This window comes from Harmonia axyridis, chromosome 1, assembly GCF_914767665.1.
Source record: "Harmonia axyridis chromosome 1, icHarAxyr1.1, whole genome shotgun sequence".
NCBI classification, from domain to species: domain Eukaryota; kingdom Metazoa; phylum Arthropoda; class Insecta; order Coleoptera; family Coccinellidae; genus Harmonia; species Harmonia axyridis.
In genome coordinates, this window is record NC_059501.1 from 33,075,473 (window position 1) to 33,096,592 (window position 21,120).

Consider the following 21,120-nt stretch of genomic DNA (forward strand, 5'->3'; position numbering starts at 1 on the left):
ACTTGGGTACTTTATTTGCACTGTAGATATCCATACAAAATTCAGCTCCTCCAGATGAAGGATGCAAATTAAGCATGCGCTAATGTAAAATTTCCAGGATTTCTATATCTCGAGTTGTACAAGGACTGCTGCTCTTGAGCTTGTAGATTTAATCACTAAGTATCTCTGAGGTTCATTTTCTCTTAGTTTATGTCCCTTATAGGGAACTCTAATGGTCTGCTGAATTTCAACCGGAAAGTTTTCACACGTCAGGTAATGTTTTTTGCAAATGTATTCTACTTGTATTATCAATTTGAAGTGGGTGATTTCACCAGTCAATTTACTAATTGATAATAATTTGTTTCCTCGAGATAAACTTCAGTTTCGTATAGGTTTCATTGAAGTAATGTATCATTTATTTTCAATAATGTTTAGCTCTACAATTAATTGCTTTTTAGTGGATGCCTATAGTCCTTATCGGCAAAATATTATCGAATAATTTGGAAAATAGTGGCATTGCCCTATACCCATTCCCTAAAATTGCAGGCTTTCAAGAGTTATGCCGAATGAAAGTTTTTGATAAAATACTTCAACTAATATAGTTAGGACATATTATTTCGAGCACTGATTCGGACTCAAGAAAATATCCTGCATCTACCCTGAGAACCTGTACAGGGTGGGCAAATAAGCGAGGTGAGCGGCAATATCTCAGAATCCACTCATCGTAGAGACTTGCGGAAAAAAATTTTACCACTAAAGTGAACAAGAGAACACACTGGAAATTGTTTAGAGGTTCATACCTCTACCGCTAGGGGGCGTAATAGCTACCGTCGAGTAGAAAAATGAATTTTACTCGAAAATGTTTCATATAGTCTGAAAGATAATATCTTGTTGATTGAGTACAAAATATAGTAATGATAAATTTGTTTTTGCTGCTTTCGATAGGGGGTGCTAAGTCAGAAGTTCATTCATTTAACTCCGAAATTTCAAATGAAATGATAGGATTTTCTCAACAGAAACAGAAATTTCATCAAATTTGCATGAAAAAACCTGAAGGTCGCAAAGCGATAATTTCAGGAGTTCTGAAGTTATGCCCGAAAGAAGATATTCTTCAACTGATGCACGGCGAAAAACCAAATTGTTTCTTTAAGTTCTTACAGAAACAGAAATCCCATCAACTTTGTATGAAAATACCAAAAAGTCGCAAAGCGATAGCTTCAGGCGTTCTGGAGTTATGGCCGAAAAAAAAGATTCTTCATCTAATGCACTGAAAAACTAAATTGTGTCTTCTTAAGGCCATAATTCCAGAACGCCTGAAGCTATCGCTTTGCGACCTTTCGGTTTTTTCATACAAATTTGATGGGATTTCTGTTTCTGTAAGAACTTAAAGACACAATTTGGTTTTGCGCCGTGCATCAGTTGAAGAATATCTTCTTTCGGCCATAACTTCAGAACGCCTGCAATTATCGCTTTGCGACCTTCAGGTGTTTTCATGCGAACTTGATGGAACTTCTGTTTCTGTTAAGAAAATCCTATCATTACATTTGAAATTTCGGAGTAAAATGAACGAAACAATGAACTTGTGACTTAGCGCTCTTTATCGAAAGCAGCAAAAACAAATATATCATGGGTATATTTTGTCCTCAATCAACAAGATATTATCTTTCAGACGAGATCTAGTTTGCTCAAAAATGTTGAGCCAAACTGAAGTTGCAGGCGTTTCAATCAGTCAGATTTCTCCTTTTCACCTACCCTTATTTGATGTCGTAAAATGGAAAGTGATAATTTGAAAAGATAGAGAATTTTCCAAGGATTACTGTGATGATATTTTTTCTTCAACTTCATATTATGAAACATTTTCGTGTAAAATTCATTTTTCTATACCTCTACCGCTAGGCCCCCTAGCGGTAGAGGTATGAACTTCAAAACAATTTCCAGTGTGTTCTCTTGATCACTTTAGTGGTAAAATTTTTTACCGCAAGTCTCCACGATGAGTGGATCCTGAGATATAGCCGCTTACCTCGCTTATTTGTCCACCCTGTACAATCATTCGTGAAACACCATGTATATATATATATATATATATTTATATATATATATATATATATATATATATATATATATATATATATATATATATATATATATATATATATATATTGGCTATAGTATCCACCATACATCATCACAATTCAGTCGATCAAATGTGTCAATATTGTGGAAACCGCCATAAAAATCTCACATCTTAAATTTAATTTGAAAATATTTTTCAAAATGAATGAACTGATGTTAACATAGGGTGTGGTCATTAAAGCAACTCAGTTACTATTGTTAGTAAGTATATATCGAATTCCTCAAAAAGCGGTGACTATTTCCTCATACTTCGGTGAGTTATCTCTCACCATAGCAACTGTACTTTTATTAGGGTGAGGTTAGGTAACCACGCCCACACGTCAGTTGTCATTATTATTTGCAGATTAGGTACTGTTTATGAAAATTTCACATGACATCTTACACTCAAAGACTTTATTAATTTAATTTGGAAACAAATATCCTTATGAGCAATTGAGAACTTTCAGTTTTTTGCTAATTACAAGAGATTTACCATTTACAACTTCAAAAATTCTGTGGAAGAAAAATTTTGTTGACCAATGATAAGTGTCAAGTGGTCTGTATATACGAAGCAGGTTACCTGAAATATTGAAAACCGCTCTGAAATTCTCGTATTGAACATATTCAGATTATTTGTAGTTGACTAACTTCCAATACCATTTCACTTTTTTTTCCTATCTCTATATATAACCAAATTTTTCGAAAACAAGCAAATTATCATTCAAAATATTTTTATTGTAGCAAAACAATTTTTGATTGGACTGACAATTTGTTTTAAGGAAAGAACGAATCAATCACATATTTGAACAAAATCTCTCTCAATTTATGTTTTCATAGAAATATTCTTTGTACCTAATCACGGTTTACTGAGTACCTTCTCATTTGTGATATCTAATCAACAGAAGCATACATTCCCTTTAGTAAATATGCTTTTGTTCATTCCACACCCCGTGAATTTTGTAGAAGGTTCCATGAATTTAATTCTAAATGGAATGAATTTTAGAGAGGTACCAAAACCTAGCGCATGCTGATAATAAGCTTTCTACCTCAAATTCAATGAATACTTGAAGGAGATCAAGAATAGAAGCGTCTACTTCTGTGTAGCTCCCCATTCATAATCTCCCAGCAACTTCCCATTCGGGTCAAATGTAATGAATTCGTGCGATTCTTCCCAGACCTATATTCAGGCCAGCAAACCCTGGAATCTCACCTTCATACAGTCTGCCCCATCCAGTGACGTAGGCAGTCCTTCCAACGAAGTTTTCGTCACTCTGTGGCACGCAGACCGGAAGGATGTTGGGTTGGAACGTCACCGGTTCATAGAATCTTAGGAGAGCCAGGTCGTATTCAAAGGTCCTTGGGTCGAATTGGGGATGGGAGGCCACTATCTGCACCCTGCGTTCCTGATGCAAGTAGGGCTCGGATTCGGTGGAAAGATCGTGCTCCCCCAAACGCAGAAGTAGGTCACTGGGTGGCACACTGAAATCAATACAAATATTATCTGTTTGCAGAGTGTGCTGGAAAACATCCCTTTGGCCTTCATACTTCGTCCGTTTCGCGCGGTTTGGAAATGTTTTGCGATTGCTGCGCCTCTGTTATGATAACAATATTTATATTTTCATTTTTCATATCGTGTTTGCATACGTTCATATTTGGGGCGAATTGAAGATCAGTGGAACGAAAAATACGCTATATTCGTTGATGCGTGAAACTTTTTTACGGAATATGATTTCGATATGCGAATGGAAATATTTGGGATTTCATTTTATTTCCAGAATGCGAATTTCAAATGGAAGAAGAATTCCAGTATTTTATGTGAAAGGAATTCCTCAATTTCCATTCGATTTTATATTATATAGCAAATATCCTGGTCCTTCATTGAATATTAATTTGAGTTTCGCGAATTTCTGTCTATTATAATGTATCAGTAGTCTAGCAACACCGATTCCAGGATATTTTACAGCCCAAACAGAAATAATTTCCCATAAGGAAATTTAAGGTTCATTTTGCACATTTTTGATCAAAAACGTAAATTTAAAATTCGTTATGTTCGTTGATGCGTGAAACTTTTTTACGGAATATGATTTCGATATGCGAATGGAAATATTTGGGATTTCATTTTATTTCCAGAATGCGAATTTCAAATGGAAGAAGAATTCTAGTTTTTTATGTTAAAGGAATTCCTCAATTTCCATTCGATTTTATATTATATAGCAAATATCCTGGTCCTTTATTGAATATTAATTCAAGTTTCGCGAATTTCCGACTATTATAATGTATCAGTAGCCTAGCAACACCGATTCCAGGACATTTTACAGCCCAAACAGAAATAATTTCCCATAAGAAAATTTAAGGTTCATTTTTCACATTTTTAATCGAAAACGTGAAATTATGATAACACTTACTACATTAAATGTTTGGAAACATAATAATTCATTGTGGTATTAACTGGAAAAACTTCCTATATCTCTTTGGAATAATGATAAAATGGAAATGGACAAGCTGAAATGGAATCGTTGATCTAAAATTTTTTGTATTCTCTATCGAATTTACACCAGCCTGATATCTTTTCCAAAAACTCTAAACTCCTATCTCTTTTTTTCAGCACAAAAATAGGGTTTTTCAGTGGGAATAAGGACAAACCAATAAAGAACTTTCTTAAATTATAGTTCATATTTTATATTTTTTATTTACATATATAGTATAGTTCTTGATGTGCCTAGATATTGTAAGATTTTGTCGTTATATATTGTTAACTTTTGATTGTGTTCGAAAGAACTTAAATTTATAGAGGTAAAATTTTACCGTTTTTGTTTTGTATATTTTTCTTATCTTTGGTGTTTTTTTAGGTCTGAGGAATCTGATGAAAATCTGCGAAACGTCGCCAAATATAATTTAAGAAAGTTCTTTATTGCTTTGTCCTTATTTCCACTAAAAAACCCTTTCTTTTTTTCTACTGTGGAGGACACAATAACTTATTTTACTTAAGAAACATTACCTTGACTCCTAAATGAGTTTATACTCATTTAAAATAATACCATAAAAAATTCCTTGACCTTGAATTGGAAAAAATCGAAAATTTACCGAAAATGTGCAAATTGAGCCTTAAATTCCCTTAGGTGAGGGAATTTATATGTGTTTGGGCTGGAAAATATCCTGAAATCGATGTTGCTATTATAATACTTTCATTGAAGAAAGGTAACATTCGAGAACATGGAATGTTTTTAAGGTTACATTTGTAATCCTATTACTTTTGAGATTATTAGAGTGATGTATCTCATATTTGAGCGCTCGTTTACCGATCAGATCATCCAATTATTCAATCACAAATCCTGTAATTTTTGCATTCTGATCTAGGAAAGGTAAAGAACAAAATTCTGGTAATTCTAAAACAACAGATTCAATCGGACTGAAAAATAATAACAAGCTTCATACGAAATTTCATGTTAACAGGACCAGTAAAAATTTAAAAATACTGAATATCTCATAACCATCAAAACCGATGGAGTTGTGGTCTGGAGTGTAGATATAAAATATCAATTTCAAACTGACCAGAACCATGAATCAAAGAGAATATTGGAAGATAAAAATCCCGAGAAAAATCCAATACCCAATATTTCCGACCAGGTTGAACTTTTACGAGTTTATATAATAGAATAATCATCCAAATCTTCGTGCAAAATTTCGAGTGGATAGTATCATCAGAACCATAAGAAATGCAAGGATACTATAAAAAAATCCTAATATTTCACTGACAACAAATCCGATCGATTTGAGATTTTGCGTGTATATGTAGAATAACAATTCCCAGTTTCTTGCATAGTTCCGACGAACCATAAAATCAAACAAGATAGAAAAAAAGAAGATAGCATTGACGTGAATTCTATACTTTCATTGATGACAATAAGAGCTATTTGCATGAAGTTTGATAAAAAATTGATTGTTATACCAATCCAGTCCAATATTCAGAATTCAGAATGATTTTGAAATTCGAATCATATGCTTATGGTTTGAAGAAATTGAGAAGGTTGAATCTCAGTAATAGGTTCAAATAAAAAAGTTCCGTATTTGGAAATAGTATAATAACCAACACGATTTGTAGAGTAGTGCTTTTGAATTATTTCAAATCTTATATAGTATGTATATGAGAAAATAATAATTTTATTTTAGTTCTAAATTTAAAGTTATTTCTTTCATTGATTGTGAAAAAACAAATGAATATTATCAATCTTGCAGAAAACAGTTCTGCCAATAAATATTTTTCGATGCAAAAATCACTAAGGCTTATTCTAACACACGTTCATTCAACAACTCGCCACTTTGAGGCTCTAATTTAAATTTTGAACTTGAACTATCAATGCCTTCGGCATTTGTATTATAAATGACTATTTCATGGGAAAAATTAATGAAATTTTCTCTGGATAGAGAGTCATTTCTTCAATTTTATTGGACAAAAGAGAGAAATTTCATCGGTATCTAGTTGTTATACTGCAGATTCAATTTTCATGAACTTAAAATGTAGGTCATTGCATGCGTTGTGAAAAATCAATAAAATTATTATTCCTCTGGGCATTTTCGAGGATGAGGAATGAATAGTTGATAGAAGATTGAGAACCAGAACCGGCTCTCTAACATTAATAGTTATCCCAGGCACAGAGTTCATTCAGATAGATAGGTCAATAACAAGTTTTTCAATCCAGTTTTTGATGCTTCACTATGGTAAATTCCTTCTTGTCTCGCATCTCGTCTCTCCGCATTTAGAAATGCTAATCAGAAGTAATATGTTCACCGGGGGATTAAAAGCAATAAATATGCAAAATAATGAAGGACTTCTTCTGAAACGTTGTTGTAAAAGATCACCGAGAACACGTCATTGTTTTTATTTTTATAATAGTATCGTTAAACTTAGACTAACTGCAATAACTCAGCAAGGATCTGACATAGAACCGCATTTTCCATTCTGGGCATGGCGTTCAATCCTCGAACAGAGAGAGAGAGAGCTATATCATATTATCACGATGTCTGTATTTTTCGAATTTGGACCCTTTGCTGGTTCCAAACGATTAGGCTCGATTCGCCGGTAACGAATTATAGGTCAAATTCAAGTATATCCGTCCAACCAGCCTACTGCTTATAAACAAGGTAGTCAAGGTACCTCAATTTCGAACGAAACAACCTAAAACTTGAAATTTTCAGTATACGTTCGAATCTCGAATGCTACAATTAATTTTGTAATGAAAATCATTCTACTAGGAATTCCGTTAATATGACTGTTCAAAAGTTTGTTTGATTTTTCAAATCAATTCTACAAATTCGAAGGAGAGACAATTTGTCTTAGGAAGTGGAATAACAGTTTTAATGTTAATGCAAAACTTAACGTTCTGGACAGTACCAGAACCAGGGAAAATTCGAAGATTATAACAGAGACACCCCCAATATCTCAATGACAATAGATCGTGTTGAGTTTTCCGTGTGAAAAATGAAAACTCCAAGTTTCCTGCAAAATTAAGTATTTCTCGTTCTCTATTGGACCAAGCAGAAAGAATCAAGGATCAATGTGTACAAATGTCAATTGAATTATTAAAAAAACAAACATAACAATTTTTTAAAATTCGAATTCGTGAAAAGGATACTACACACAAAGAAAATAGCCTTGATGAAATTGAAGATATCCTTTGAATATTATGATTTTGTGAAGAAAAACCTGACCCAGAAACCTGTGAAATGTCTTTCAAGAAATATCGTATAATTGAATGGTTTCGACTTCCGATTCAAATCTGAGAGTTTGAAATTTGTAAATTGGATTCTCAATATGATAGAATCTATACAGGCTGCTCCTAAATTATAGGTACAAATGAAAATGAGAGATTTCCAGTATCATTTAAAAGAAAAAAGCCAATTAGACATAGGCCCGCAAACGCTTTATTTCCAATATAGAGTTTTTTTAGAGTTTTCTTCTCATAGAATCTGCACTTCACAAGATATTCGGTGAAATTTGGCAGAAATATTACATTTAAGAGAGTACATCACAGGATATGCCAATTTATATAAAATAAAGCTATTTATTATTTATTAATAATTTTGATTTCAAATCTATAGGGTGATATTTTTCCTGGAACAGTATGCCCGCTATCCAAAGAACCTTTATTCCAGTACTCAACTGTTTACTTATGTCGTATATGCTATCGATTTCGAGAAAAAATTCAAACAATCCTCTCGAAATCCAAAATACAAATTAACATAAATCAAGTAAGTTAGCTGTGTTAGATATCTATTAGTTTTAGTACTTATTTTCTTGATCTGTAGCTGTAGCAATGATTCATAAAGATTCGAGAAACTCGTATAATCATCATACAAAAAGTAGGACTACAAAAACATCCTGTGTCTCGAAAACGAAGCTTTTGCGGGCCCATATTCATAAAAAAAAATTCTTAAAATTACACTAAGAATATCTCATTTTAGTTTGTACTTCCCATTCAGCAACACCCTGTATAAGTATAAAATTGAATTTTGAATCATATGTAATAGTCTTCTAGGAGAAAAAAATGTTGGGGATCAGAGGCATACAAATTTTTATTTATCTACAAAAAATTATTGATTGATAATTTTAAACTGAAGAATTTTTCCAACTGGGTATTCTGGCAGATTATGTATTATTGGACTTCATAAAGTGATGTTTCCATTATCCTTCATCCATATATTCAACCAGGAACATTTATATTTAGAAAACATTGGGTTTTATATTTTTCGAAATTAGGAAAACTTCTAACAAGCAGAGACCTATATGCAATACGAGGCAACATTTTATACAAAGTTGAATGATATTTTGTAATGTATTTGAACTCATTCGGTACAAAAATATAATTTTTCCAGTAAAAATGAGTACGAGTCGTATTTCGCTCGCCGAACAATCAATTTCATACTCAGAGTTGTTTTGTTATTCTGATAATTAAAATTGGAGTGGAAAGTGTTGAATTTTCCCGACGTGAAAGGAATTTTGAATGGAAATCGTATTAACCCCAATTTTATTTTCTGTTTCATCCCTGCCTTCCATGCAGGGTAATCTTTTGTAATTATGTTTTGAGCTCTCATTGTTTCCTTTGCGCTGATGAAATATGTCCAAAACCCATTTGAGAGGGAAAAACGAATTATCTTTTGAAGTTCATATTCAATTGGAAAATACATTATGTATCGAATCTCCTGGGATGTAGGGAATTCTCATTTAAACTTTCATTTCTGATGGAATGGAGGAATTTTTATAATTCCATTTTCTGTTCGGAAAATATGAAATGACAAAACTTTACTTTGACAGTTAGTGGTATGATCAACTTTTTAAAATTTTTGTCAGAGTTAATGCCCTAAAGGAAGACGAATAATAATATTTCTACTAAGCGCATTTACCAAGTGACATTAGGACGCAGAAGGAATTACAATGAAATAATTTCCATAAATCTCTTTAGAAATACAAAAAATGTAAGTCAACAAACAGTGTGATTACAAACAAAAATAAAATTAAATGAATCCATGTAACCAACAATGAAATATTCCATCATTCAGATACTATCTTATACTTCTTTAAGCCGTATACAACAGTAGTGTTTTAATTTTAGATTTGAATTTTTATCAATAACATTGAATTTATAATTGAACGGAAGATGATTATACAATCTTAAACCTTTGATACATTGTGGATATAGCAAATTTACCAGTTCTTTTGTGAGGCACACATACATTTTCGGAGATTCTTGTTGAATAACTATGGCAGTTGTAATATATCTACAAGAAAAGGTTAGTTGTTTTTCTTTTCTAAATACAGGTTTGAAGGTGTCCCTATAGGCCTATAACCAATATTGAATGTGTCGAATGATTCTTTTCAAGCGATGAAAACCCTACGACTCTCTGATGCATTACTCAGCGTCACCAAAAGCAATAACATTTTAGTAAATATATCTAGATTCGAATTTTGTAAAAATTAGTAAAAAGCATTGAAATAATCAGATTTACGGAAGAACACCACTCTTGTGATAAGAAGCTCAATTTTTCTATGTTCATTAACAATTAAAACCATAGAAATATTGAGACTCTTTATATTGATAGAAATCATACGATGTTATATATTTTTGAAATCAGGAAAAATTGAGCTTTCAAAAAGGAGCAGAGTAATCTAGTGTTCCCATTTGAAAAAACATGACTTTGGGCCATAACTTCGTGATTGAAAACCCTGTTAAAGAGACTAGCACGCTACTGGATTCTACGTGAAAAAGTGTCTCTATAATGTTTTAATTTCAGAGCTCTATCATCAGTATTAGCAGAAATACAAATGTTTTTCGATATAACCATTTGACAATTTTCGCCTCCAACTCGAAAACAAAAGAAGGTGGCCAAAAATGAATACTACCCTTGTTAGTTTATCAGAAAAAAAGACCGAGAATAGGGTATCAGATTTTGTCCATCACCTCAGGTTCAAAAGTTGTAGTGCTAAAACATCGGAATTTGCTCACCCTGTAGTCCTGTACAGGTAAGGGAACATTTGCCTTTTATTGAGGTTTCAATTTCAAAATAGGTAATCCATAATATCCGAATGGATAAATTAAAATATTGAAATGTAAATTGTGATCCTGGAAACCACTTCAATTCATTTCAGCTTCAGGTTCCAGGGGACAATTACTATCGGAAATGTTGATATGTCGCGAAATCCTCCATCCTGCTTTTAATATTCATGGATTTCGGATCGCTATTTTGTGGATTCCCAATTAGTTTCGGATTCGAATGATAATTCAGCTCTCCGATCCCTCGGCAACTCGTATTTAGTCAACCGAATTTCACTGCGTTTCTCATGAAATATTTGTTATTCGAATTGACTGAATCTGAATTTTGAGCGATACCAAGAAAAAGTTAACAAGGAATTCTGAATTGGATTTGTTGTCTCGAAAAAGGAAACGAATCAAGTGATAACTAAATAAAATATAAAATACTAAATACTAAAAATACTAAAAAAGAGGGTCTATGTATAAATTCGAATATTCTGAAAATTTCTAGAAAAACTTTATATGACATTCTACGTAAATGTGAATATAGATCATTTTTCAAGTATTATGGACAATTAATGCCAAGCAAAATATTCGTTGACATCCATTTGACAGATTAGTTGGGTGTCGATCTCAGTGTAATGAATATAGATAGAAGGAGGAGCGTATAATGTCATTTCAGTAAGCAACTTTTGTCCCCAACATGAACTATCAAATTTGACATGAAGCCCGCGGAAATGAAAACACATCAGTAATACGTTATTTCACTCAATACGCAAATTCTTCACAAAAAACGCACTTTTTATCTCCCATAGTGTATTAACGTTTCATATTAACTCAAAATATATTGAAATAAATTCCTGAATATACCAGAAATTGATAAAACAAACTTCAAGAGCGCCAAACGACCTGGAACCACCGATGACACTTGGAGACAAAAGTTGCCAAACGTTGGATTTCAGCAGGTAGATACAGAAAATAATAAATATTCTGCTCATTATCAATACTACAATTAGGAAAAATATCAGCTTCCGAATATTCAAATTTCCATATTCAATTGGAAATCACTCAAATAAATATATTTCATTCAATATAATATACATTCACAAGGATATAATAAAATTGTGGATTTGAAAATATATCACAATCCGATAACGTGATTTAAGTTGGGGGACATGTAAAAATTGCGTTTACTTCCTCCATTTATGTTTATTACTCTATGGTGTCGATCAAAAAAAAGGGTGGGTTGCTACACAAAGATCGTTCTGCATTCGATAGAAGGTGATTTCGATATTCAGAAGTTGTATGCGCTAGAATACAATATAAGTTTGAAATTTAAATTATGTCAATAATTATATTGAAAAATGCATATTCAATGAACTTCCATCCATTGAAATTGAAATAATGATGAATATTTGCCGTTCATATCAATTGTGCCACCGAAACGGAATGAAAATTTCTAGTAGAACAACGAGTGCTGGTTCCACTAGTGAAGTATAATTAAAAATTTATAAATTGGGTCATGCATTTCCATCCAAATTTAAAAAATTACTCTCTTCAATAAAGTCCCAATTAATATCATTAATTGCTACAGAGTATACTCACTTGTCAACACAATGTGCTGCTGTGATGGCCCAATTTTCATTTAGCAAGGCTGCGCCACACTTGTGCAGGAAAGTTGAAGTTCTCCATTGACGTAGGGAAATTTGCCAAGGCCATTTTCCAAAAGGTGCTTTCTCTCCACCGACTATTCTGGCTTCTGGATACATTCTTCTTCCGCACACTGTTGCCAAAAGAAGTGCAGAACTTATAATCACCATTTTCATGAGTCAATATCACACCAGAATAACACAGAATAACTGTCTCAATTTGTCCGAACGAAAAACAAAAAGCGTTTTTTCGCAGTAAATGGAAACTGCTCAGTTCAAATGGATAGATTGATTGTAATATTTAGCTCATTATATAATTTTTTGATGGAGTAACCCATCCGTTTTCGAAGCATTCTTTAATATTATATTTTTTATTAAATTTATGTTGACCTGTAATGAAACTTTTCTTCATGCATCAAGTTATTTCGATTAATTCTGCAGTATTGAGAAGCCAGTTAGAGTGATAGAATCGAATTGCAATAAAAACTTATCAAAAATTACTTGAATTTTTTTAATTTAAAGCGCAACATATTTCAAGTTTCACAGCTATTCATGTTATTTTTTTCTGTCTTCTCAATTGTAGCAGAAATGAAAACATAAAGAACAGCTTGCAATACTTCATATGGTCCATCCGACATATACCTCTAGGTTCATAATTTCAGAAATAGTGTTCCTTATACTCTAGGAAGCCGAATATTCAGTTTTTTATTTATATGTAGGAAGGTTCAAACTGAAACTTTTGAGGACCGTTCGAGAGTATCAAAAGAAGATCTCTCAAAAAATCACTTACCAGCACTGGCTAGCTGGCAACCAGTGGATAAGCTACCGCCTTGCGATTACCGTAAGTAATCCAGAAAGCTGAATCGTGAATGAATGCATATTTTTAATTTGAATAGTTCCTCAACTAACCGAAAAAAATCTTCGTAGATTTTATTCTAATTAATTTTAAGTTCTCTTATTAAGAACTGTTCCTAAATTTTTATTTCAGAGGTTTTGAATAATCGAACGAATAGGTCTTTTGATTTTATCTTTCATCGTTACTCAAAACAATTTTTATTAGCTATATGAAGACATTATTTCTTGGGAATTAATCATTTAATAGTTTATTCTAAAAAGAAGGTGCACAATGGGCTCTAATTCCAACACGAATACGAGCGACGAAGGGGCGAGTTTTCGAACGCGTTGGAGTGTTGGAATTGCCTTCTGCATCGAGTATTAAACGATATTTTCTCTATTTCAGTCAATATTTGTGGAAAATGTTCGAAATTCAATGAAAAAATTCATATTATACATACTTGTAACGTTTGTATTGTATCTTGGCAGTTGGCAGTACTGTTGCGAAAATTGACAGATTATACGGAATTTGAATTTGAATCGTACGTTTCGAATTTTGAAATAATTTATAATTACGCATTAAATTCGTGATTTATTTCTGACGAAATCTATTTATCACCACCAAATCATTTCACTTTATCAAAATTATATTATAATAACAATAGAAGTGTGACGACATTTGATAGGATCGGAAGTCAGTCTAGAGAACCACAAAACGAAAAATATAACTGAAGAAAATGCTGTAATGAGTTCATTATAGTACTGTAATTAACTCATTATGTTACTGAAATAGAGAAATAATTATTCATAATATTAGCAAGTCGAAGATATATTGATCGTGTACATGGGATTGAAATATGGAGCTATATATTTCTCACATTATTGTCCTAACTGTTTGAAGTTACTGAATGTGAAAGAATGGAATACAAGCCAGTTCACAAATAATCATAGGTTATACCAGAATTAGATTTCAAGTTCCACAAACTATGTGTATGATTAGCGCAAACTATTAAAAAGCCAATTCCACATAATTACGCGATGTAACACACTTGATTTAAACTTTCACGTTATGTCTTCAAAAAAATGTCACAAGAGCTTGGGAACGCTTACTGGTGTGCACGGATTGGCCATTATCGAACTAGTTGAAGAACTGACTTCAAACTTGTTTAACTTGACCATTGTTTTGTTTTCACGAATTGCCATTGGTTGGGTTGATTTTACCTTGGGAGGTCAAGAACCAGCATTTCGAGACGTTTGCTATTCAAAATGTATGAAGTTCTTGTTGATCGGCTAATGAAAAAGTTGATGTATTATGAAGAAGCTTTGAGCTTCCTGGGCGTTACAGCATGGTAGGTATCAATCAACGATTTAGAAGTATGTGATCAAGGTTAATCACAAATCTGAGTTAAAATATATTCAAAAACACTTCTCTTCCGGCATCTGTGGTTTATTTTCAGATGAAAATATGATGAAACAATCAATTAGACATTTTTTTGGATTAAATTCACTTGCATGTGTGGACGAATATTAAATTGACCTGTATATTATAATTCATTTTAACTGACGTATCTCGGCATATCTTGATGATGCTATTGACACGGGAAAGATAACGAAGATCTCCAATGAAGGGTTCAATGTGATATTTAATGAATGAAATTGACAGTATAATCATACAATTGAAAAATTGACAGCAACAGTATATGAGGTGAATGTTTGTTGTTTTATTTTGGTTAGGTATGAGTTTACATGAGGGAATTTCATTTCGCTACAATTCCTACATTATTTGTAATATCGGCATACAGAAAATTGATTTTCTCTTCAGGGAATACTGTTAAATTTCAATATCGTTAAATGAACAAGAATCCAGACACTCAAAGATCGAGTTCAATGCTGAAATTATTGAAAAATGAAGGTTTCATAGCTCATTACACATGTTTCTGCTCTAGAACGTCGTCTGCGTTGATCTTGCTTCATAAGTAATCCTAATTATTCCATTTTATGCCTTCGTATCTGTACTCTTCCCCTATTTTTCTCGTTTTATGACTCCTTTTTTCAGCGAATATCACCTTTCGAAGTAACAGTATCGGACTAGGTTAGGGCGAATAGAATTTTCATCTTATAGTCTGAGATTCCAGGAGTTCTAGGAGTTACATTTTTTCTGGATAACAAAAAATGTCTTAGTGAGCAGAAATATCTACTGAAAGGTTTTTCAGCACGAGGTTTTGTTTTGATTTAAAAAAAAAGAGTATATTTCAAGATGAATCAATGGATTTTTATTTCATTGTAAAGAAGAATGTAGGTTATTGACGATGAAAAACGATATCAGCCAAATGACTGTCCCAAATAGAGTCTAATGGTGCTAAATCACAAGATCTCGAAGGCCAATCACTAACTTGTCCCAACAGTTCAAATTTTTCCACCAGCTTCACTATTTCTGGCCGAGATGGAGCTTCACGAGTCACGACGACCCAAAAGTGCTTTGGTTTTGTGAACTGTGACTGCAAAATTTTCACCATTTTTGTAGTGAATTTCAAAATTTCAATTCGTTGTTGAAGAGTGTATCAATCTATTTTTTGTAATGGTTGTACTTATCAAATGTCAAAAATGACAGTTTTAACAGTGGCAGAAGCTAACATAGTGAGATATTCAAAATGAAACCTGTTATTGAAAAAAAATCCTTTATATTCAATAATAATACACAATACTTCATATAGCAAAAAGGAATAACTAAGTAGACGAAATAATTTCGCAGAAATCGCTCTATGAAAAATTCTCCCACAATTTGAATTGTATAAAAATTTTAAGATTTTATATAAAAATGATCTAAGAACATATATGTAGGTATCTAATATTAAACTTCACAATATAATGAAAAGCTCGTGTTGGTATTCTTAATGTGAACTTGTTCATGAAGCTTGCAGAATATTTTAGATTATTGGAGTATTGTCGTTAAATAATGAATATAGATGGATTTGTACGCTATCAAGAGTTCTTTAACCCTCTGTATGATTCTTTAGAAGCTCCTTGAATGTGCGTGTGCGATTAAGAGAGTGCACAATGATAATAATAATAACGTTACTTCAAGAAAATGTTTTTTCCAATTGCACTGCTGATGGAACCAGACGAATATCATCAATTCAAATGCTCCCAAAAATTAGGATCATTTCAAAATTTTTGTAATTAGTATAAAATTATTTCGTAAAATGAATCTTTTATAACTTCGAAAATAATGATTGTAAATGAATTTAAGAGCTTATCAAACAATATTCTGGTAAGTAGGGCTCTATCATTTCTGATGAAGTAATTTTCATGTCGCTAGATTCAATAAATGCATTCACTGGACACTCATCATTGAATTTCTCATGTTTTTCATATAACAGCTTTGGTTCAAACAAAAACCCAAAGGACCTAATTGCTTTTAAGTTTATCAGTTTATCCAAGTTATTTCATTACAGCGTTCGAGTGATTAATATCCAATTTGTGATGGCTTTGACCGTCAGATAGGTATATCGTTCGATAAACGAATGAAATTCTTTAATGCGCAAGATGTTTTGCTCAACATATGACTCTTATAGAATATTCTCCTAATCCATCAAACCTCTTTCACCATGATAACATAATTCGAAGGAACCCGTAATTTGGACGCATTTCTAAATTAGTTATGATTTTTTGGTGAACATTGTATGAGGCGCAAATTGATAATTTGCCGAGTACGATCCTGTCGGAACTTTACGGCGAAATCATAAAGATTCCTGAGATGAGTCTCTTTATGTTTTTATTCTTTTGCTAGCGGCGGTCATCTTTCCACAGTTTTACTGTGGGATGTCTCCTGGGTATTCGTTTAATGTAGTTCATTTTACCTTTTGTTGATCATGAAAGTATTCCACTGGAGTGGGTCATTCAGAATTCATAAGGAAATAACGAAATTATATCAAGTTGAGAACTAATGCAATTCTGGATTGTCCAATTCAATTCAGTATCAAGCAATTCTTTAATCCTCACTTGATTCTACTTAACCGATAAAACTGAAATATGTGTTTCTCTAATTCTGTGGTTATTTCGTTCATTCTTCCACATCTTGTAGAACAAAATCGTGCGAGAATATGTATTATATGTATTATAATAGTTATTTATAATACAAGTGCAGAAGGCATTGATATTCTTCCACGAGTTCAAAATTCAAAAACGAGCCACGAAGTGGCGAGTTTTGGAATGAACGAGTGGTAGAATGAGCCTTCTGTACGAGTGTTATACATTATTTTCTCTAATTCATTTCATTCTTTTTGAAATCAATGAAATATTTCCATAAATATCATTTAGTGATTTTTGCATCGAAAAATGTTGGTTGGCAGAACTGATTTCTTTAAGGCAAATTGATGAATTGACAGATAAAGCCGTGGCGGAAAGTTCGGAGTACCAACATATAATAATAAAATATAACCATGAAAACAGTGCGTTTCTGATATATTCTCGCACGATTTTGTTCTACAAGATGTGGAAGAATGAACGGAATAACCACAGAATTAGAGAAATAACTATTCTGGCACCTATTAGGTAATAGGTGCCAGAAATTAAATCTGCATTCATCCTTCACAATTCCAGTATATTAAAAACCGAGAACTGGTCCTAGCATTTTATTTGCATACTTTGCAATTGTACTATTTTTGTATTTTATTTAATTTTATCAATGAAATGAATGGACAAATTGAGTTCCTGGTGTGACATAATAAGCATCATTTAACTTGATATTCAAAAGTGAAAATAATATTGTTCTCTTACCAGACGTGAAGTCGCTCATATTCATAGTATTTGTTACTTCTGTACTATCAGTACTAACAGCTTCAGGGGTGGATCCAGTGAAGGTCTGCTGGGTAGAAGGTGAAGATGTTGACACTGTTACCGAAGGTTCTTCAGTTGAAATAGTCGTTTCCAAGAAAGAGCTGCTGTTGGTATGATCATATGGTGGTGAAGAAGTCGTTACATTCACATTTGCTGAAGGAGTGTCTGATTCTGACTGTGGTGTTGTTATATTATTTTTCGGTGAAGAGGTCGTAATGATTTCATCTTTAGGAGAATCACTGGATGAAGTGGCGGGTTTAACGGATGGAAGTAGAACCCAACCATCTGGAGTCGTGATTGGTCTCCAATCTAGTTCGCAAAGAAAAAAGGTATGAAACATTAATTAAGGTATAGAATAATATAACACAGTCTTCAACTAATGCGAGAAAATGATAAGTTTATATCAGGTGTCCCAAGTTATCGTTTACTTTACAGGCTAGATCATTCGACAAGTTGATAAAAAAATTGAAAATTGCTTTGAATAACATCGAAGTAACTTCCCAATGATGTATAAAAAAGGTTCTCACATTTGACAACACTGTAGAAGGTAACCCTAGCTTTTGTTTTTTAAATGGCACCCTCTGTATATTGCCAGTGAAAATTGCGTGTCATTCTATTTGGAATACAACGATAGCACATACTTGTTACAAACTTCACATATGAGAAGTAGATGAATTTTTTGTATTAAAAAACTGATTAATTAATCATTAATGATTTATTAATTAAGATAATAAATCATTTTGAACGCTTGTTTCAAATGTTTCTTCGCCTTTTGAACTGCCATAGTAGGTATTTTGGTTGCAATTCATACTTCACGAAATGTTAATGTTTTTGTTGTTATTAATGAAAAAATACCAAGTATGTGCTATCGTTGTTTTCCAAATAGAATTTTGAAAATAAAAAAAATAGGAGTAGCTACCACAGGGCTGTCAAATGTAAGAACCTTTTTTATACATCATTGGGAAGGTACTTTGATGTTATTCAAAGCTATTTTTAATTTGTTTATTTCCTTCTTAAATAAGCTAGATATTGCCTGTATACGATAACTTGAGGGACCCGGTAATGTAATATGTAAAAAAATCAAATAACTTTCTGCGTTTCACCTCACCTTCTGTTGTTGTTATTGTTCCAGCGATGTCTTCCGAAATATTTTTCTTTGTCGTTGTTTCGTCCACTGTCCAAGTTACAAAAGATGGAGTGTGTGTTGTGCTTGATAACGTTGAAGGTTTCGGAGAACTCGTAACTTCTACTGTTACATCATTTGATGTGACTTGTTCTACAAATAAAAATCGAAAACAAGAAATTCATCAGAGAAATAAAATGGCGGTTTTTCATGTTTAGTATATTCGAAAGAATCAGTTAATATGGGAAACCTAATGCAATATTAAAGAACAAAGGAATTTTTCAAGATAATAACATGCTCCACTACAATTTTTGAGATGATGAAGATGATGTTTATCAGGTATACAGGGTATTCCTATAAAATTAACATACAAAGATGCATCAATGAAGTACCAAGAGGTTGTTAATAGTGATATATTAAATACTCATTATTTTGGAAAATTTGAAAACGTAAACATATAACTACTCTTACTCACCTGTAGATGGAGATGATGTACTGATGAGGGTTGTAGCTTTCTGTGATATAGTTACAGCTTCAGGTTTCTGTGTCGTCAACGTTGTTGGTTTTTGAGTCGTAGCTACCGTTGCATTTTCTACTTTGAAAGTCGTAAGTTCAACAGTTGATGATGCACTTGGTCTTTTGGTTGTCACAGTTGGAGGTTTTTTTGTTGGTTTAGTTGATGCAGTAGTAGGTTTTTTTGTTGAAACTGGCACCTTAACTGTTACTACAGGCCTCTTGGTTGGAGATTTAGTAGGCTTGTTCGTTTTAAGCGGCTTAGGTGTATTAGCTGTTGGCCTAGGCCGGCTTGTTCCCTTGCTAGGTTTCGATGGAGGCTTTGTACTAGGTTTTGTTGAAGGTTTAGAAGTACTCTTAGTTGTAGTGATAGTCGGTTTAGGTTTTCTCGTTGTAATTTGTGTGGTTTTGGAAGTCGTTCTTGGGGTAATCGTTGTACTTGGAGATCCATTTATTGACTGGAAGGTAGATAATTTTTGAGCAACAGTCGTGGTTTCCACTTCTGGAGAAGTTTCAGCAATCGATGGTAACCTCGTAAAATTTTGAATAATGAACTCTGTCGATAATTTTGACTCAGTTGTTGTTGTTTGTTCTTTGGTTGATAACGTTGTGGATTTTTGAGTGGTAGTCGAAGTCGTAGATTCTACGTCAGATGATGTTGAATGGATGAGAGTTGTGATGACAGGTTTCATTGTAGAAAGTCTGTAGGGAGGTTCTCTTGAAGGAATGATATCCGTATCTATGGTATTATCTATTTCATTTACAGTAGGTAATTGGCAACATGAACCAAAATAGAATTTGTCTATACAGGTACCAAGGTGTGTTCCATTTGCTTTCAAACAATTTATTGCAAACATGCAAATACCCTTTTCGTTCGTTTTTCTCGATACACATGGCAAGTTTCTTATATTCCTACCAGTCGTTCCTGAAAAAGAAATAAATAATTTTAAGGATATGTAATAGGTAGCTAGGATATCGTTATAATCGGTAAATCAATAACTAATAGATCCACAGAGTCGATAAATAAGGAGAAGAAGAAGAAGAAAATAAAAAAAAAGTTTGCCCAAAGAGTAAGTGAACAAAATTCACAAATTACTCCCATAGCTAATATATAGCTTCGATTTATTTCTGAATCTATAAAATTATCAGAGAAATTACAAATATAGGTACAGAGAAGGAGATATCCTCAGCTTGCTGGAATCTGAAAGAGAAGCTAGAAGACTCCGTTAAGAATGCCGATGACAATCTGAGGGGTTATTATTTTTGACTATGTATAACTTAAGATACATAATTAAATAGCTAATAAATAGCTAAAGTTTTCATCCTGCAGAAGACATATTATATTTCAGTATTTTCCGTATTACTTTTAGTATTGAATAGAGTTTTCTTGATGTTCACATATTCATTATACCTCAATATATGAATTGTTTTGCTATTAGATATCGTTTCTTGCTGAGTACCCAATCAAAGTTTAGAATTTACGGTAATACTCCTTGTATATGTGATTATCGGAATAGCCTTAGATAGTATAATATCCATCATT

General features: G+C 32.7%; 1 protein-coding gene across 1 annotated transcript in view; it reads right to left on the minus strand.

Moving 5' to 3' along the window:
• The window catches only part of LOC123671348 (serine proteinase stubble), a 70,874-nt gene that overhangs the window by 8,303 nt on the left and 41,451 nt on the right, over positions 1 to 21,120 (minus strand). The window contains exons 3-7 of the mRNA XM_045605125.1: positions 19,540 to 20,502; positions 19,050 to 19,217; positions 17,882 to 18,250; positions 12,225 to 12,402; positions 3,302 to 3,570 (exon numbers count right to left, since the gene is read on the minus strand). Coding sequence (XP_045461081.1) covers positions 3,302 to 3,570; positions 12,225 to 12,402; positions 17,882 to 18,250; positions 19,050 to 19,217; positions 19,540 to 20,502 — 1,947 coding nt within the window. The remainder of the gene's footprint in view (positions 1 to 3,301; positions 3,571 to 12,224; positions 12,403 to 17,881; positions 18,251 to 19,049; positions 19,218 to 19,539; positions 20,503 to 21,120) is intronic.